Source organism: Rattus norvegicus, chromosome X (assembly GCF_036323735.1).
Source record: "Rattus norvegicus strain BN/NHsdMcwi chromosome X, GRCr8, whole genome shotgun sequence".
NCBI lineage: Eukaryota > Metazoa > Chordata > Mammalia > Rodentia > Muridae > Rattus > Rattus norvegicus.
Window position 1 is genome coordinate 75138955 of NC_086039.1, and position 19621 is coordinate 75158575.

At 41.1% G+C, this 19621-nt stretch overlaps 2 protein-coding genes across 4 annotated transcripts in view; one reads left to right on the top strand and one right to left on the bottom strand.

Moving 5' to 3' along the window:
• Magt1 (magnesium transporter 1) overlaps positions 1-6293 on the bottom strand; it is a 41208-nt gene extending 34915 nt beyond the window's left edge. For 2 of the 3 annotated variants that reach the window (XM_063279756.1, NM_053946.2), the window contains exon 1: positions 6120-6258. Coding sequence is in view for 2 of the 3 variants with exons in the window: in NM_053946.2 (NP_446398.2) it covers positions 6120-6221 (102 nt within the window). In the remaining variant the exon portion in view is untranslated. Of the gene's footprint in view, positions 1-6119 lie in introns of all 3 variants that reach the window. The other variant, XM_039099413.2, reaches the window with a different exon arrangement.
• Positions 6294-10081: 3788 nt separating this feature from the next.
• Positions 10082-16331, top strand: Cox7b (cytochrome c oxidase subunit 7B). Its single transcript, NM_182819.2, has 3 exons — positions 10082-10183; positions 13807-13931; positions 16111-16331. The coding sequence occupies exons 1-3, from the start codon at positions 10144-10146 to the stop codon at positions 16186-16188; spliced, it is 243 nt and encodes an 80-aa protein (NP_877971.2). The 5' UTR covers positions 10082-10143; the 3' UTR covers positions 16189-16331.
• Positions 16332-19621: the final 3290 nt, after the last annotated feature.

The window sequence follows — 19621 nt, forward strand, 5'->3', positions numbered from 1 at the left end:
TTCCAACGCAATTCTTCAAAGAGTTAGACAGAACAATTTGCAAATTCATCTGGAATAACAAAAAACCCAGGATAGCTAAAACTATCATCAACAATAAAAGGACTTCTGGGGGAATCACTATCCCTGAACTCAAGCAGTATTACAGAGCAATAGTGATAAAAACTGCATGGTATTGGTACAGAGACAGACAGATAGACCAGTGGAATAGAATTGAAGACCCAGAAATGAACCCACACACCTATGGTCATTTGATTTTTGACAAAGGAGCTAAAACTATCCAATGGAAAAAAGATAGCATTTTCAGTAAATGGTGCTGGTTCAACTGGAGGTCAGCATGTAGAAGAACGCAGATTGATCCATGCTTATCACCCTGTACAAAGCTTAAGTCCAAGTGGATCAAGGACCTCCACATCAAACCAGATACACTCAAACTAATAGAAGAAAAACTAGGGAAGCATCTGGAACACATGGGCACTGGAAAAAATTTCCTGAACAAAACACCAATGGCTTACGCTCTAAGATCAAGAATCGACAAATGGGATCTCATAAAACTGCAAAGCTTCTGTAAGGCAAAGGATATGGTTGTTAGGACAAAATGGCAACCAACAGATTGGGAAAAGATCTTTACGAATCCTACAACTGATAGACGGCTTATATCCAAAATATACAAAGAACACAAGAAGTTAGACTGCAGGGAGACAAATAACCCTATTAAAAAATGGGGTTCAGAGCTAAACAAAGAATTCACAGCTGAGGGATGCCGAATGGCTAAGAAACACCTAAAGAAATGTTCAACATCTTTAGTCATAAGGGAAATGCAAATCAAAACAACCCTGAGATTTCACCTCACACCAGTGAGAATGGCTAAGATCAAAAACTCAGGTGACAGCAAATGCTGGCGAGGATGTGGAGAAAGAGGAACACTCCTCCATTGTTGGTGGGATTGCAGACTGGTACAACCATTCTGGAAATCAGTTTGGAGGTTCCTCAGAAAATTGGACATTCCACTACCTGAGGACCCAGCTATACCTCTCTTGGGCATATACCCAAAAGATGCTCTAACCTACAACAAAGACATGTGCTCCATTATGTTCATAGTAGCCTTATTTATAATAACCAGAAGCTGGAAAGAACCCAGATGCCCCTCAACAGAGGAATGGATACAGAAAATGTGGTACATCAGGGGTTGGGGATTTAGCTCATTGGTAGAGCGATTGCCTAGGAAGCGCAAGGCCCTGAGTTCGGTCCTCAGCTCCGAAAAAAAAAGATCCAAAAAAAAAAAAAAGAAAAGAAAAAAAAAAAAAAGAAAATGTGGTACATCTACACAATGGAATACTACTCAGCTATCAAAAATAATGACTTTATGAAATTCATAGACAGATCGATGGAACTGGAAAATATCATCCTGAGTGAGGTAACCCAATCACAGAAAAACACACATGGTATGCACTCATTGATAAGTGGCTATTAGCCCAAATGCTTGAATTACCCTAGATGCACAGAACACACGAAACTCAAGAAGGATGACCAAAATGTGAATGCTTCACTCCTTCTTTAAAAGGGGAACAAGAATACCCTTGGCAGGGAATAGGGAGGCAAAGTTTAGAACAGAGGCAGAAGGAACACCCATTCAGAGCCTGCCCCCACATGTGGCCCATACATATACAGCCCCCCAATTAGATAAGATGGATGAAGCAAAGAAGTACAGGCTGACAGGAACCGGATGTAGATCTCTCCTGAGAGACACAGCCAGAATACAGCAAATACATAGGCGAATGCCAGCAACAAACCACTGAACTGAGAACGGGACCCCCGTTGAAGGAATCAGAGAAAGGACTGGAAGAGCTTGAAGGGGCTTGAGACCCCATATGAACAACAATGCCAACCAACCAGAGCTTCCAGGGACTAAGCAACTACCCAAAGACTATACATGGGGGCTGGGGATTTAGCTCAGTGGTAGAGCGCTTACCTAGGAAGCGCAAGGCCCTGGGTTCGGTCCCCAGCTCCGGAAAAAAAAAAAGAACCCAAAAAAAAAAAAAAAGACTATACATGGACCGACCCTGGGCTCCAACCTCATAGGTAGCAATGAATAGCCTAGTAAGAGCACCAGTGGAACGGGAAGCCCTTGGCCCTGCCAAGACTGAACCCCCAGTGAACATGATTGTTGGGGGGAGGGTGCTAATGGGGGGAGGATGGGGAGGGGAAGCCTATATAGAAGAGGAGGGGTAGGGGTAAGGGGGTTGTTGGCCTGGAAACCGGGAAGGGGAATAACAATGGAAATGTAAATAAGAAATACCCTATTTAATAAAGATGGAGAAAAAAAAAGCACTGGCTGTTCTCCCAGAGGTCCAGAGTTCAATTCCCAGCATTGACAAGGTGGCTCACAGTCATCTATAATGGGATCCAATGCCCTCTTCTGGTTGTGTCTGAAGACAGCTACAGTGTAGGCATTGCATGCACATGTCACACATGCATATGTGCAGTCAAAATACTCACATGCATAAAATAAATATTTCCTGGTAGTTGTGGGAATGTATTTCTTTCTTTTTTTTTTTTTTTGGAGCTGGGGACCAAACCCAGGGCCTTGTGCTTGCTAGGCAAGTGCTCTACCACTGAGCTAAATCCCCAACCCCAGGAATGTATTTCTATGTATAGGTATGCGCATGTGAGTTATGTATGTGCACCAGGTGCCCACAGAGGCCAGAGGAGGAAGATTCCCTGTTGCAGAAGTTACAAGTGGCTGTAAACTGCCTTAGGAGGGTGCTGGGAATCTAATTAGGTTCCTCTACAGAAGTAGCATACACCACTGAGCTATCTTTTCAACCCTCCAAATAAATAAATAAATTCAAAAACACGAACTTTATGGGGTTGGGGATTTATCTCAGCGGTAGAGCGCTTGCCTAGCGAGCGCAAGGCCCTGGGTTCAGTCCTCAGCTCTGAAAAAAAAGAAAAAAAGAAAAAAAAACAGGAACTTTAAAAAGCTTTGGGGAAGGGGGGGCTGAAGAGATGGCTCAGTGGTTAAGAGCACTGAGTGCTCTCCCAGAGGTCCTGAGTTCAATTCCCCACAACCACATGGTGGCTCACAACCATTTGTAATGAGATCTGAAACCCTCTTCTGGGGTGTCTGAAGATGGTGACAGTGCACTTGTATACATAAAATAAATGAATAATATTTTGAAAAAAGAAAAATAAGCTTGGGCTGATACAAGGCTGGTTGAAGCAGAATATAAAGGCTAGAGAAGCCCTTTGTATAGACTTACAAAGGAGGTTAAAGGTTTTCAGGTTTTCCCTGTTAGCACTTCTGCAAGCACAAAAATGGGTCGGTCACCAGGGCCCTGTGCACTGTAGGCAAGCACTCCACCACTGAGCTACATCCCCAGCCTGGAACACTGACTTCTGTCAACAGTAATTGTTACTCTTGCATAGTCGTTGATACACAGCTCTTCCAAGATTTTGAGGCTGGCCTGACCTAGTTTCAGGAACTCCTTGTCTCAAAACAAGCAACAACAAAGAGTCCTCGCCTTTTATTTAAAAGATTAAGTGGGGCCAGTGAGATGGCTCATTGGTAAAAGTGCTAATCACCAAGCCCATGACCTGAGTTTAAACCCTGAGTACCATATGGGAGGAGAGAACCTATGCCCGCAATTTATCTTTTGGCTTCTACACGTATGCAGTGGCACTTGACCATCCCCCTCCATACAAACATACAAAATTTAAGGGACCAGAGAGAGAGTCCAGACCTTCCAGAGAATCCTTCGGTTCCCATCAGTCAGTTTTTTTTTCAGTCAGTTTTTAATAGCCTGTAATTCCAGCTTCTGGTAATCTAATGCCTTCCACCTACACACAAATGGCATACACACACACACACACACACACACACACACACACACACACACACACACACACAAATAAAAATAACTTATCAAAAGATGGTTTTGCCAGTTAAGAGCAATAGTTGATTTTGCAGGGCACCAGGTTCTGTTCCTAGCACTCATATAGTGTGGTTCATGTAACTGAAGTTCCAGGGGATCTGATGCTCTCTTCTGACCTCTAAAAGACACCAGCTGCACACATGGTACACATCTAACCATTCAGGTAAACACTCGTGTATCTAAAATATTGTTTCAATTATTTAAAAATAAAAGCAAATCTTTAAAAAGGCTGACAAAAACAAAGACTAAATATCCTGGAATAATGGCAGACAGACACCTGTAATTCTAGTACTGGAGAGTCTGAGGCAGAAGGACCTAAAACTCAAGGCAAGCAAAACTTTGCCCTGTGATTCTGTCACCCCAAAGGAGTTCAAAAGCCAGCCTGAAATATGTACCAAGAAACTTCTCTCAAGCCAAAATGTAAGTCATTATTGTGGACATTTAGACAATACAAATATAGAGGACAAAAATCTAAAAGCACTTTCCTAAATGCCTAGAGACAGCAGCTCTTAAGGGACTGTCACATGACACAGAGTTTTGAGTTTTTCCTGAACATATACATACACTTAGGAATATGGTTTAAAAATGGGACTTTAAGGGCAAAAATCAAATATTTTGCTCTGCATACTACTGTCTACAAAGAATGGCTTGTGATTCTCCCAAAAAGCCACAGCAGGCACTAAACTGCTTACGTCAAGAGCACTTCTTTTGCACAGCATCCAGGATTGGTTCCTAGTTCCCACATGGCAGGTCACAACTGTCCTCAACAACAGTTCTAGGGTCTCTATATCCTCTTTGGACCTCCAGAAAGCCAGTGAGCACATATACGTGCAGCGAACACTCAAAAACCTAGAAAAGTTGTGCTAATTTTTTGGCCCGCAAAAAGGCTGCTCACTAGATTATATATCTTTGATAACTATATATCTTTATTTTCCTCTTTGCCAACTTCCCTAATTGAATGTTTTCATTTGCTAGGTTTTCAGTGTTGTTGTTTTCAAATAGGGTCTCATGTAGCCCAGGTTAGTCTCTAACTCACATAGTAGCCAAGGATGACCCTGAATTCCTGAACCTTTTTCACTACAGTGTTTTGAATACAGGCATGTCCACCATACCAGGCTTAGCTTAGGTTTTAATCTTATGAAATAATTCAAATACTCAGATAAATACAGAAATTAGTTTATTTATTAACTTAATAGCTGCAATGTTTAACTGGTAACTCAAAAATGTACTCATGGGCTCTGTATACTAAAGGGAGTTCAGAATGCACAGAACACGGCATTAGAATCAATGGATTTAGTCTACTTTAAATACAGTTGTTAACTGTGTAAACCTAGGGCTTATAAAATTAGAGAATATAAATAATTTTCACTAGTCTTTTAAAGCTCTATGAGTATATATGGTTCTAAGTCACAAATGTTCAAAAACAGTGCTAAGATCTATCTGTTCAGACTGCTAAACAGCAAACTTAAAGTACAAAAATAAAGAAAAAAAGCTCACACCTGACACTTGTAACCTCAGCACTTGGAAGGCACAGGATTGTCATGAGGTCGAGGCTAGAATGGGCTATTAGGGGAGAATGCTTCAAACAAAACAGAACAAAAAATAAACAGGAAGGAATGCGAACATTGTGTTTTCTACACTTCAAACACTGTCTGTTCCACAAATGGGGGATGGGGGTTTAGTTTGCTCATTCGTGATTCGTGTCGGTCAAACACTGGACACAGGCGAGCACGCTTTACATATTCTGGACGCTTGAAAAACGGGCATGAAACTGGCATCATCTCACTCATCTAGTTTTGCCACTCCTGGACTGACATGATAGACAGCTCTTACACACGTCCGAGGGCGCTACACATGGTCGACAGTAGAAGCTTGTATTATTATACCCTCTGGATAGTAAAACGAACTCCCCAGCCCAACACCCAAAGAGGTCCAAGCTCCAGGACTGTCACAACTTGTAGCTGCACATTCCTCAGCTGCTGGAAGCCAGCTGGTCACCTACTCCAGCCTGTTTTTGGATTCGAAACCTTACAACACAAGAAGTTGCAGCTCCCGCTTTTGTGAAGCCAACTTCCTCCCAACCGCGGAATCCAAGTCACGCCCAGCACAGATCCCTGGGAAGGGGCGAGCGAACCCTCTCTAGCCCCAAGTTGAGAAAGTCCCTGCCGCTGGCAGGCGCCGCCTCACCTCCTTCTTTCTTTGGGCAGAGGCCGAAGGAACCTTGGAAACGAGCAGCAGTGTGACCGCTGCGGTCGCACACACACACCAGAGCCACCTCGGCGAGGCCATGTTCGCTTGTCTCTCTCGGCGACCGGGCGAAACTTTCTTCCAGCACGGTCCGAGGGTGGGGCGTGAGAACGGGCGGACCAAGCCCTTGCGGCTCCCCATTGGCTCGGCTCAGCCCTTCCACGCGACCCCGCTTATTACGTCACACGCAGCAGACGCCCGCTTAAAAGAACCAGTTCTTTTCCGATTGGTTTCTGGGAACCAATAGGAAAAGGATAATCTGGAGTTTTCTTATTGGTCCGCTGAAAAGACTGCACCGCCCCTTTCGTGCGCGTAGAGATATAGCGCTCAGCGAACTTTCAATACACATGCGCGGTTTTGAAATGTTTCTGAATAATTTTTTTTGGAGGCACAAAATGGCTTGTACATTTAAAAATGGAATCATCCTCCAGAAAGCATTCCTTTAGAATTGTTTGAATTTGAGCCGGCCTACCTAACACAAGCCTCTAATCCATGCATTTGGAATGTGAAAGCAACAGCACCAATTGTTCAAGGTCATCTTTGGCTCCATTGTCAGAATCCCAGGCCAACCTGATCGATGTAAGATTGTCTCAAAGATAAAGGAGCCCTGGTGATTTCTCACAACCAAAATCCCAGCATTTGGGAGGTGGAAGTGGAAGCAGGACGATTAAATTCAAGAATTCAAGGAATCTTTAGAGTTCCATTCTAGCTTGGACTCTTAAAACAGGTCCGAGAGAATTACATGATCTTCAGTGGAAGCTTGCATTATAAGAATTCCTCAACCCCAAACCCAATGCTGACAACACCCAAAACATCCAAACATTTTACATCAAAAGGTTTTTAAATTTTTTTTTATTTATTTCATGTATATGAGTACACTGTTGCTGTCTTCAGACACACCAGAAGAGGAAATCAGATCTTACGACAGGTTGCTGGGATTTGAACTCACGACCTCTGGAAGAGCAGTCAGTGCTCTTAACCGCTGAGTCATCTCTCCAGCCCAAAAAGTTTTTTTTAATCTACTTCTTTTTTTTTTTTTGGTTCTTTTTTTTTCGGAGCTGGGGACCGAACCCAGGGCCTTGCGCTTCCTAGGTAAGCGCTCTACCACTGAGCTAAATCCCCAGCCCCTTTAAATCTACTTCTTAATATAATATTCTGGAAGAGAAGCTGGAGAAATGTCTCGATGGTTGACAACATCTAACTGTTTTTGGAGATGACCCTCCTAGCACCCACACGATGGGCAACAATCTAGTTCCAGAGGATCCGATGCCCTCTTTTGACTTTCACAGAGACCAGGCACATACCTGGTGCACATACGTGCATGCAGCCGCCCCCACCCCCAAAAACACACATACCATACCACACACAGATGCACACACCCCAATCTTTTTTTCAAGTGCATACTATTCTTGAAGATAGCTCAAGTACTGTTCCCATGACTGGAAATCCTCATCACAGTTACCTTTGGTCATTATGTTTCAACATGGTAACAGTAACCCTGGCTAAGACATTGATAGGACATTTAACTGTCATTTGTAAATACATGGGTTTAGTCCTCAATATTCTCTCAGTACACACACACACACACACACACACACACACACACACACACAATTACAATTTAGACTTATTTATTTTGCAGTGTAGGACATTGAGTAAAGGATCCCACACAAGCTGGGCAAGCATTTTATCACAGCCACATCGAAAACCCAAGGTACATTTATTTAGAACGTGTGGAACATATGTGATTACTCTTTTAGGTCCTGCTGGAAAGCAAAAATCCCACAGAATTATATTTCCACTATTCAAGAGTTAAGGAGATGGGTGTTGAAAGGAAAGCAACTACTTTAAAAGAGGGAGGGCCTGGAGAGATGGCTCAGCGGTTAAGAGCACTGGCTGCTCTCCAAGAAGTCCTGAGTTCAATTTCTGGCAACCACTTGGAGGCTCACAACTGTGTATAGTGGGATCTGATTCCTTCTTCTGGCCTGCAGGCATACATGCAGGCAGAATGCTGTATAAATAATAAACAAATCTTAAAAAGAAAAAAGTAATTGGTCTCAACTTAAAGAGATATAAAATGATGAGCGTGGCAGTATATAAGTGTAATCCTAGTACTTAAGAGGTAGAGGCAGGAGGATGTCAGGGCTTATTACCAGTCTAGGTTGCATAGGGAGTTTCTCCCTGAGCTACAAGGGGGGAACTTTGTTTTGTCTCAAACAAAACAAAACCAAGCAAACAAAAAGACACAGAGAAGATGAGAGACCAGAAGAGAGAGCTAGAGAGAATGCAGTAGCCACACGTGGTGGCACATGCCTGTAATCCCAGCACTGGGCAGAGGAAAGTGGGAAAAATCACACCTTTGAGGCCCACTAAGGTTCCATGGTGAGTCTCTCTTTCAAAGAAGAGGAAAAATGCATGTGACTATAGGTTATGAAAAAATTAAGCTGGACCTCATAGGTCAGTTTAATTGCTGCTACTTGAGAGGCTGAGGCAGGAGGATTGCAAGTTCAGTGCCTGTCTATACTTTAGAGTGAGTGAACAGCCAAATAGGGGCAACTTGGCGTGAGCTTTTCTCAAAATTTAAAAAGAAAAAAATTAAAATGGTTAATCATAGGTGTAGCAGCTCACACCCCTAATCCCAGCACTCGGGAAACTGAAGCAGGCAGCTGGCCATGAGATCCAGGCCAGGCTTGGCTACATAGTAAAGTCCAAGCTAGCTTGGACCCCAGGATGAAATCTTGTCTCCAAGAAACAAACACAAACACGAGCAAACAAGCGTACCAAACAAGCATGGTTGGTTGGGGAATCTTTGTGTTATGCTCATTCAGGTTGCTTTAGACACATGCACCAGAGTGGTCAAATAGAAACAACTTGGTACAGAGTCACCAATGGATACAAAATGGATAAAAGTTTGATGCAGAACAGAATAGTCATAATGTATCGTTCACAAAATTACTTTTTTGACACACATCCCTCCTTTCCCCACAAGATACTTTGTGAATTACCAAGGGAAAGCATTGACTTTAAAGTGTAGCAATCTGGTGTGGAGTGCTTTGATTAAATGATTAAGTTCATATTATTACTGAATGGGATGCTAAGGTCCTATACCTTCTGATAGGATGCTCTAAGAAGCAGTTTGATTTGTACGTTATTTCTCTAATCATGACACTGGAGAAGCTAAGGCAGAAAAATCGCAAATTCCAGGCCAGTCTGGGCTACATAGTGAGTTCTAGCCAGTTTAGGTTACATAGTAAACTCTGTCTTACACAGAGTTTCTTTCTTTCTTTTTTTAAAACATTTTTTATTATATATTTCTTTATTTACATTTCAAAGGTTATTACCCTTCCTGGTTTCCTGTCCATAAGCCCCCATCCCCTCCCCCTCCCTCATATGGGTATTCCCCCTTACTGCCCCCCCCCCCATATTCCCTTGCACTGGGGGGTCCAACCTTGGCAAGACCTAGGGCTTTCCCTTCCACTGGTGCCCCAACAAAGCTATTCTCTGCTACATATGCAGTTGGAGCCCTTACACAGAGTTTAAGAAGATACATTTGTATATAGTATCATTGCCAGATGTACATACACTGAATGGAATCCCTAGGGAAAAAAAGACTAATTGATCTCCCAGCATCTTGAAGCTGGTGCCTTCTGTAAGGTTGGTGTCTCAGATCTCCTTTGTAGAGTCCTAAACCTTTGTCCAAAGAGTTATCTCCCTGTTTAGTAAATACTAGTCAATGGCAGCCATCAAGTTTGAAACTACATTTCCCAAAGGCCTTTTTTCTCGCAGGAAATAGGATTACAATTTCTATAGGTCAATTTCCCCAAATCTCGCGATATGTTACCAAATCTCATTAGGAATCGCCGCAGAAAGCCATTTTGTTTTTCAGGACTCTGCAAGGGTAGCTGGGGTGAATTTGCACCCAGGTAGCAGCTGTAGTCACCGCAGTTCCATCCTTGTCTCCGCGATGTTGCCCTTGGCCAAAAACGCACTAAGTCGTCTCCAAGGTGAGCAGATAATGTGGGCGAGCCCTTTACAACACCCGGGATCCATCTGCCCTCGTGCTCTCATGCCTTTTTCCTCTGCCCTAAAGCCTGCAGTTTTAATTCTAGGTGCACGGTTCCCTGCGTGGTCTCCAGTCACTGGGAAGATAGCAATGACAGTGGTAGCTGTGACAGTGGCTTTATCATCCTGTCCTTGTGTTCCTAGCCTAGTTCTGCATTCTCTTTCTTCAGAGACCTATCATTTCCAGGAAGACCGTTTTGGCGGGCACCTTGCTCTTTTAGCCATGTTCTAAATTGTAGCTTTGGGACTGTATTTATATAGAACTGATCTCCTATGGTGGTAGCGGTGGTAGGAAACTAAATCTACCTCACCTGCATTCATAGCGAGGGGGAAAAGCAAAATTCTGGCAGCTTTGAAGAAGTCGTCTGTAGATTATTAACGGAATATTAATTATCGCGAAGACAATCATGGTCATTTGTTCCTGCTTAAAAGTTAGGCAAGTACGTGGAAATTTGAGACTAGCATTATATATGGAGAAAACATTAGACTGGAAAGAAAAACTCATTTTCGTAATTGCTTTCCCGTGAAGGTGACCTTCAGTAATGTGAATAAAGGTGACCTTACGCAAATACCTTTAGCTTGCTTCTCTAGTCATGGATTTATTTTTATTTTACAGAAATGTTAGGAGTATCACTGTGTTCTAAGCACTGAAGTACTTTGGGAATAATTGAAAAAATAGGAGCCCAATTGATGTTTCATCTGCCACAGGCTGTGTTCTTTCTTTCACTTTGGACAAATGATTTAGCTTTATAAATTTGTTTTTGTAAAACAAAGGTTAGTAAGTAATACCGATTTCATAAGATCATTAACAGTTCTCTGGTCACTAAATTTTTTTGTTTCATTTTTGTCATTTTTAGTACAGAAGAGAGACTTAAGGAAATCCACTTGGTAAATCAGAGTGTTGAAACAACAATTGTTGCTAATCTCAATTTCTTTGATCTTTGAGTGATTTAGGGACTTTTAAAATACTGTAGGAAACATTTTTGTTGTTTTTTTGAGACAGGGTTGTGTGTGTGTGTGTGTGTGTGTGTGTGTGTGTGTGTGTAGCCTGGCTGTCCTGGAACTTGCTCTGGAGAGCAGGCAAAAGGTTATTTTTTTCAAGTTTATTTTGTTGCGTTTCTATTTCTTAGTGTGGAGTTCCCATACATTTTAAGTGTTCTAGAGCAGAACCCATTATGGAATGTTTATTAATTTGCTTATCTGGATGTGGCTGTTTTCTGAGGGAGGGTCTCAAGTACACTAGGTTTGCTTTCCAATTTAACTTGTAGCCAAGCATGTCTTCGACTTCTGATCCTTTGCCGCCATCTCCCAAGTGCTGGGCTTACAAGTACTTAGCACCTTTATAGATCTAATTGTGTTTGTTTCTGCAGTGTTAGGGACCAAGTCTAGGGAATGTTAGGCAAGCACTACACCAATCGAGCTACATTTCCCTGGGTGTGACTGGTTAAAGGTGAAAATGAAAGGGTAAGTAAGGCAGCTAAAGAGCTAATATAATGGTTAATTATTGGGATTCTGACACCTAGAGACCATTATTTTTGTCTTGGGGAGTTTGATTGAATTTGAACCCAAAGCTCTGCCACCGAACCCAGGCTCTCCCCAGCCTGAAACTATTATATATATATATTTTTTTTAAGTATTAGTGAGTGAACAACATTTTATTTTGTTTATATTTTTGAAATGGTCTTACTTTACATCTCTGCCTGGCATCAAAATTGAGTATAGTTTTTAGACCATAGCCTCCTAAGTACTGAGAGTATAGGTGTAAACCACCACACCTCAGTTCAACATTCATTGCTTTTTACACTGCATCTGTAAGCACCTTTAAAATCCTTTAAAACAATAAGGAAGTGGTGTCTAGATTTAAAGAGAAAAGCATAGCTTTTCTTGGTATTTACCACTTCTTTCTAGTTTTACTCCTAAGCTGCCTTGTTCTTCATCCAAACTTGATTGACTTTCTGGTACAGTAGATCTATCTATCTCTGTCGATTTTTTTTTCTTTTTTTTTCCTTTTTTTCTTTTTTCTTTTTTTTTCGGAGCTGGGGACCGAACCCAGGGCCTTGTGCTCGATAGACAAGCGCTCTACCGCTGAGCTAAATCCCCAACCCCTCTGTCGATTTTTAATTCCATTTTTCGACATCTATGAACAAATCCTACTTTCCTAAATGCTAAGTTAATTCTACTTTCTTGTAGAATTCGTGTCTTCATTTATAATACTCATTTCTAGGCTACAAATTACATGATGATAAAATCTTTCTCATACATTTTTTCTACTCTATTTTTTGAGATAGGGTCTCATGCACCCTAGGCTGATTCTTGCTTCCACCTTCCAAGTGCTTAGGTTACAAATAGGCTTGCCTGCTTATATAGTCTTACTGTATAATCAAAAGCCTTATTCATTACCAATCATTTTAAAATTCTGCTTACAATAGTTTGGGGCCATAATATTTTTTTAAAGATTTATTTATTTGTTACATATAAGTACACTGTAGCTGTCTTCAGACACATCAGAACAGAACGTCAGATCTCATTAAAGATGGTTGTGAGCCACCATGCGGTTTTTGGGATTTGAACTCAGGACCTTTGGAAGAGCAGTCAGTGCTCTTAACCGCTGAGCCATCTCTCCAACCCCCATAATTTTAAAGTAATAAACATTTGACTTTTATTTTTGCTGTGAAAATTTTCAGGAATCCAGAAAAAATGAGAATTGTGTGAAGAACATTCATGTTATGTGTCAACATTTTATCAGATATTTAAAATCATGTTTCTGTCTATGTGTCACTTTATCTTTTTTTTTTTTTTTCGGAGCTGGGGACCGAACCCAGGGCATTGTGCTTGCTAGGCAAGCGCTCTACCACTGAGCTAAATCCCTAACCCCTTTATCTTATTTTTTAAAGACTATTTTATGTATACTAGTACCTTGTAGCTGTCTTCAGACACACCAGAAGAGGACATCAGATCCCATTACAGATGGTTGTGAGTCACCATGTGGTTGCTGGGAATTGAACTCAGGACCTCTGGAAGAGCAGTCAGTGTTCTTAACCACTGAGCCATCTCTCCACCCCCCTCCTTTTTTTTTGGAGATGGAGTCTTTTACTGTAGCTCAGGCTAGCCTAGAATTCACTGTATAGTCCAGTTTGGTTTTGCACTCATGGCAATTCTCCTGTCTCAGTCTCCCAAGTACTGAGCTTTTGGTTGTTAACCTGGCGGTTTGTCTTGTTTCCAGAACATTTGAGAAGGTGCAGACTTGTTTATCTGTCCATTCTTTCTCTCTTTCTGTTTTTGTTGTGCTTTGTCTTTTAGAGTCAGGGTTTCTGTGCTCTGCCTTGTCTGTCTTAGAATTAGCTTCTAACCAGGCTGGTCTCCAACTCCGAAATCTGCCTGCCCCTGCCTCCCAAGTGCTGAGACTAAAGGCATGCGCCACTACTGCCTGACCATTTGTTCTTGTGGTTGACATTTAGTTGAATTGTAGTAGTCTGTAGAATTCACTACCTTTGCTTTCCTGATTGGCAGTTGTGTTGTTTTTATTTTGATAACTGATTCATATACTTCTGTGTTCTTTTCTAAGTTCGAAGCATTCAGCAAGTGGTGGCAAGGCAGAGCCATCAGAAGAAGACACCTACTTTCCATGACAAATATGGAAATGCTGTATTAGCAGGTGGAAGCATCTTCTGTATTTCTGCATGGACATATGTAAGTACTATTAGTTGATTATTTCTTCTGCAGCGCTAGGGATTGAATTCAGGGTCTCATACGTGTTAGGCAAGTGCTCTGCTATTGAGCTGTTATCTTAGGCTCAGTGGTTTTTAGTTTAGATATGTTTTATTCTCATCTAGTCTATGTATTGAAAATGTTAAGTTTCTAGTTAAGGAAGGATTTGAAATACTATCTGATCATCCACCCAATATGTGTGTCTTCCTTTGCATTCAGCATTCATTCATCTTCTTAATGTTTCCAGTAACAAAGTTTTGGTTGGATTGCAAGGCAGCCCTTTTCTGAATTGTATAGCTGTTAGAGGAATCTTATTTGTGGAGCCCAAGCATGGTGGTATATGTCTGCAAGTATGAGGTTATCCTGGGCTATATAATGTACATAGTGAGAGCTTACCTCTAAAACAGTTAAAATATTGTACTGTTGAGTTAAATATGCTCCCCTTGGTAATTTGTACATCAGTTCATTGCAGAAGAGAAATTCTGACCCATCATATTTCCATATGATATCAGCTAGTAGAAGATTGCTGTCATAGGTTATAAAGTACACGATTACCACTGACAGAGCCCTTGGTTCAATTCACAGCAACAACCGTATTGCCCTGGTGTCTTTTAAGATTAAAACATCTATAGATATGTTGGTCAGGTGTTTTGTTGTATAATTTATGGATTCTCATATTTTGAGTCACCTTGCTAGTTATACTTCAGTTACTGGATTTCCTTCTAAAATTCTGTAGTCACAGCTGAGGCAAAGCCAGTGTGGTTGGAGATGGACACCTGCAATGCCAGCACTTGGGAGGTTGAGGCAGATAGACTGAGAAGACGACGACCAGCTAGAGCTATAACAAGCCTGAGGTCTGCTAGGCTACATAGCAGACCTTTTGTCTCAAAACAAAACAACCCCCAAACCCAAATATAATTTTCTTGATAGATGAAATATACCTTGTTTACCATATTTTAGGGTTCTACATCTGTTGCCTTTTTTTTTTTTTTTGGTTCTTTTTTTTCGGAGCTGGGGACCGAACCCAGGGCCTTGCGCTTCCTAGGCAAGCGCTCTACCACTGAGCTAAATCCCCAACTACATCTGTTGCTTAACAACTTATTTTCTAGTTATTTTCTGGTTAAAAGTGGTAATTTCTGTGTAAGTGATACAGATTGCTGTGTGAGGTGGTACACCTGTAATCCTAACAGGAGAGCTACAGGGAGATCCTACACAAGAGCTACGACTTTAGGGGCATCTTATCTACATAACAAGTCTATATTCACCCTGGGCCACATGTCACCAAACTTGTCTCAATAAAACAAAAGGGACAGAGAGATGGCTCAGTGGTTAAGAGCACTGACTGCTCTTCCAGAGGTCCTGAGTTCAAATCCCAGCAACCACACGGTGGCTCACAAGCATCTGTAATGGGATCTGAGGCCCTCTTCTGATGGATCTGGAGACAGCAACAGTGTACAAACATAAAACAAATCTTAAAAAAATGAAAAGCAAAAGGGACATTTCAGCACTTCTCTGAAATTAAGTACACTATTAATTTTAGTGCTAAGGATTGAACCCACGGTCTTCTGTATGGAGGAACATTTATTCATGCACCTTTAATGATCTGTACCTCTGCTGTGATGTCAGATACGAAAATAAATGAATTCTCTTAGATAGTTGTATTTGACAGAGGCAATATTTCAGTGGGAGAAAAAAAATGTAAAATACAGTTTTGAATAAGAACAATTTCAAAATTCATTTCCTTAGTTTTCTAACCATATTCCATGTACTTTTTTTGGTGGGGGATAGTTGGAGACAGAGTTTCTCTGCATAGTCTTAGCAGTCTTGGAACTCACACTGTAGGCTCTGGTGTTTTCAAACTCAGAGAATCGCCTGTCTCTGTCCTCTGAGTCCTGGGGTTGAATGTGTGTGCCATCACCAGCAGACATTCCAACCACTTAACAGATGTGGCCAGTGACTTCTGTACTGGACAGTGCAGATTTAGAACATTTCCTTCAACTCAGAACGGACAGCAATCCGTTTTGACCACTATACCCCAGGTGACTTGCTGTTTACTGTTAAACTAAGCAGAATTTCTTTTTAGTTTTGAAGACATCGTTTCCAAGATGAGAATGGACTGTGGTTTAAATATGTATAACTGACAGCCTTTTAATTCTTACAGACAGCCACACAAATTGGAATAGAATGGAACCTGTCCCCTGTTGGCAGAGTCACCCCAAAGGAATGGAGAGATCAGTAGTCATGCCAGCTGATACAATAATCAAGGAATTGTTTCAAAAAACCAACTCATAAATGAATGCCAAGTCAAAGAATCATGTACTCATTAAAACATGGCATATTGAAGAAAAAAAATAAAGAAATAAAGTACCTTTGAAACCTTCATTCTAGGTTTGGTTTTCTTCCTTTGTAAATGAAGCCAAGCATGATGACTTATTTATTTAAGCTGTATTGTCTCCTAAAATGGCCTTTTCACCTATGAAGTGGTACGAGGGAAATCTGTGATCAGGAAGACACATTTATAGTAAGCCGAAATTATAGCTAATGAATAAAAAAATCCACAGAGCTGTTTTAGAGCACTGGGTCAAGAGTTTGGCCAGATAGATTATGCTTAGTGCTCTCTACCTTGTGAAAGACAATTTGGAATTGTCATTAGCTCCCTTCTGCTTAGAGACTTTAGACTGTCACCAAACCCAAGGGAATAATGATCCTGTATGAGCTAGGTTTGCTAAAGACTACTACCTCCTTAGCCTGTATGGCAAATTCATCTTAAGTAGATGGTAGATTTTCAGCATGATCCTTAGTCCTTCGGATCCGTCCTATGCTTCCTAGTTATGTAACTGTTGCAGTAAAAAGAAGAGTATCTGCTAATCGTGGGTTTAAAATGACAAGACTTTGACTAATTGGCCTCACCTGTTGGTTTTCTGTTAAGTATAGCAATATTATAGAACATTTAGGTTTGGGGATTGTCCCAAGTTTAGTATATGGCACTGAACTTCTGGTGTAAAGTGTAAACTAATTGAAATGTTATATCACAAGTTCTATTAATACTTTTGGTTAGGGCTATAGTCTAATTATCATTTACAATGTTTTAATAAGCAGAACATGGAATTTCTGTTGCCTTTAGCAGTCTCTAAATTTATCTGATACGTATTTCACATCCTGTTTACTAGAAATAGTTACCAAGATTTATAACTAAGCTAATTCTGTTCGATAAAATTTTCTTTTTCTTTTTTTCGGAGCTGGGGACCAAACCCAGGGCCTTGCGCTTGCTCAAGCGCTCTACCACTGAGCTAAATCCCCAACCCCCTGTTTGATAAAATTTAAGCTGGGTGCGGTAGCATATACTGTCAATCCCAGTACTGAGGCAGGGAGGGTCACTTTGCAGTGATCTAGGCCAGTCAAGCCCTGCATAGTTGAGACACTGTCTCAAAAAAAAAAACCCCCCCCAAAAAAAAACCAAAAACAAAACCTTGGAACATTTTTATAAGATCTGTAGAAATGTTCAAGCTAGTACTAAGTCATTCAAATATAGATTAATCTGAAATGTTGATTAAACAAATTTAATATCTTCAATTGTATACCTTTTGAGCTCAGAACTAGCACTCCTTTATGATGAGGTACACTATGATTTGTTCTTGTTTCCATTAATTACTACATTCTAGTCACCCTCTTTCAGTCACTGCCCCCTCATGGTCCCTCTCCCCTTTCTCTGATGTGTTCTTTTCTGTCAGGTAAATGATAGTTGTCAGTTTCATGGAGTGTTTTACCTAAGTTGTGTTTATGTTGTACTGACATGTGCCACAGTCCATATGTGAAGGTCAGAGGACAATTCCCAGAGGACAACTTGCAGGAGTAGGTTCTTTACCATGTAGGCCCTGGCAGTAAATGCCCTTACCTACTGACCCAACCCCAGCTTGCCTCTCTTTTATTTCTTTCTTATTATTTTTTTTTTTGAGACAGGGTTTCTCTACCCTGGCTGTCCTGAAACTCCATCTGTAGTAGACCAGACTGGCCTTGAGCTCACTGAGAGCTGACTATCTGCCTCCTGAGTGCTGGGACTAAAGGCATGTGCTACCAAGCCTGGCTTTGATGGATGATTTTAACACTACCGTAGCCACTAGTAGAAATGAAGCAGTAGTTGAGTTTTGTCCCCACAATATTGCTGCTTCATTCAGGCAAGTTCTACCCTTTAGTTAAACTGGTATAACTAACACAATACTTTGTATTTTATAATTCCTGGAGTTGGGAGGTGACTAAATACATTTCTCTTAGGTATTTCTATGGCTGAAGACTTGAGACAGCTTACCTTAGAAGCATTAGCATCTTTTAAGATTGAGGGACTCTGAAGTACTGTTAAATGATGGATGCCATTAGTCCTGTTTTCAACTTTAGTCTGAAGTGGAATCCTGTATTTTCTATTTCTATGGAGCCAGAGTTACAGGCAGTTGTTAGCCATTCTGGGAAGTACTCTTAACCAAAGAGCCATTTCCTCAGGCCCAGATGTTCTTACCTGGTGACTTTATTAAGGATATATTGATCCCATATTGAAGCAATTTGGAGGTGCTTAGTATTTGCTGAACTCCCAGCAAACCTGAAAACTCTTAAAGATACTGTCTTATAATGGCTCAGTCAGTACAGTAAACAGGAAAAGCATGCTTGAGCATTCAGGGAATAGAGGGGATGCAGGTAAAAGTGACATTTTAGTGACTCCGTGAGTGAGGAGAGATAAACTAGTGTTTAGATTAAAGGTACAGCTGACTTGTTATTCTAATTCTCTAAAGCTCATTTCTCCATTGCTCCCGTTGAGTGTTGATTTTATATTTTTAGTTATTATTTCCATGACAGTTGTATTGAGGGAAAATGTGTCCCAAGTGGCCAAAGGTATAAAGTATGGGTATAGTGATATTCTTTTAGTTCAATGCCAATCATTTTGCAGCTATAACTCAGTTTGGTGATATTTGGGAGCCCACTTAAAAGTTGCCTTAGTTTCTTTTTAAAAATTGATTTAAAGACTTTACTCTCTCTGCTCCCGCCTGTCCCCAGCTGACTCTCTTCCTGTGTTTCTCAGCTCCCCTTTCTCTGCCTCTACCCTTCTTCCAGGTCCTTATTGCCTTCCCCCACAATACATCTTTATACTAAAGAATTAATTTCAAAATTATGTGTATTTGTCTGACTATGCACACATGTGGGTGTAGGTAGCCTCAGTTTAGAAGAGGGTGTTGGGTCCTCTTACAGGAGGACCTGGAGTTACAAGTGGTTGTATTGTAGCCAGAGTTTTGGAATTTTATTTTCTTTAATAAACACAGAAATATAAGAAATGTGTTTTAGTTTTCATGCCAGGCGTGGGATATGGGGCTGCTTCAAAATGTCCACAGCAGCTGTGTATGATTTGCCTGGTGCTCTAACAGAAGCATGCTTTTGTCAGCTGCAGATAGTTTGTGTGATTGCGTGACAGTTAGAATTCTGGGTATATAAGCCCCCATAGATTGGTTTGTGGTTGGTGGTCTTTCAGGAGGTTTGGTTTTGGTTTGTTCATAGTCGTGCTCAAAGAAACAAGAAAGAAATTGGTTCCAGGGATCTCTAGCTCTTCCCCTTCTATCCTCTCTCTCCTATCTAGTGATAGGTGGTGAAACGGGTGGGAGGAGGGGTTAGTGGAATGATAAAGGACGGGG

Excerpts from the sequence above, each read along its gene's own strand:
- Cox7b (NM_182819.2), top strand. The coding sequence starts at position 10,144 with ATGTTGCCCTTGGCCAAAAACGCACTAAGTCGTCTCCAAG. Across the intron at positions 10,184-13,806 it reads CGCACTAAGTCGTCTCCAAG|TTCGAAGCATTCAGCAAGTG; the intron begins GTGAGCAGATAA and ends TTCTTTTCTAAG. Across the intron at positions 13,932-16,110 it reads GTATTTCTGCATGGACATAT|ACAGCCACACAAATTGGAAT; the intron begins GTAAGTACTATT and ends TAATTCTTACAG.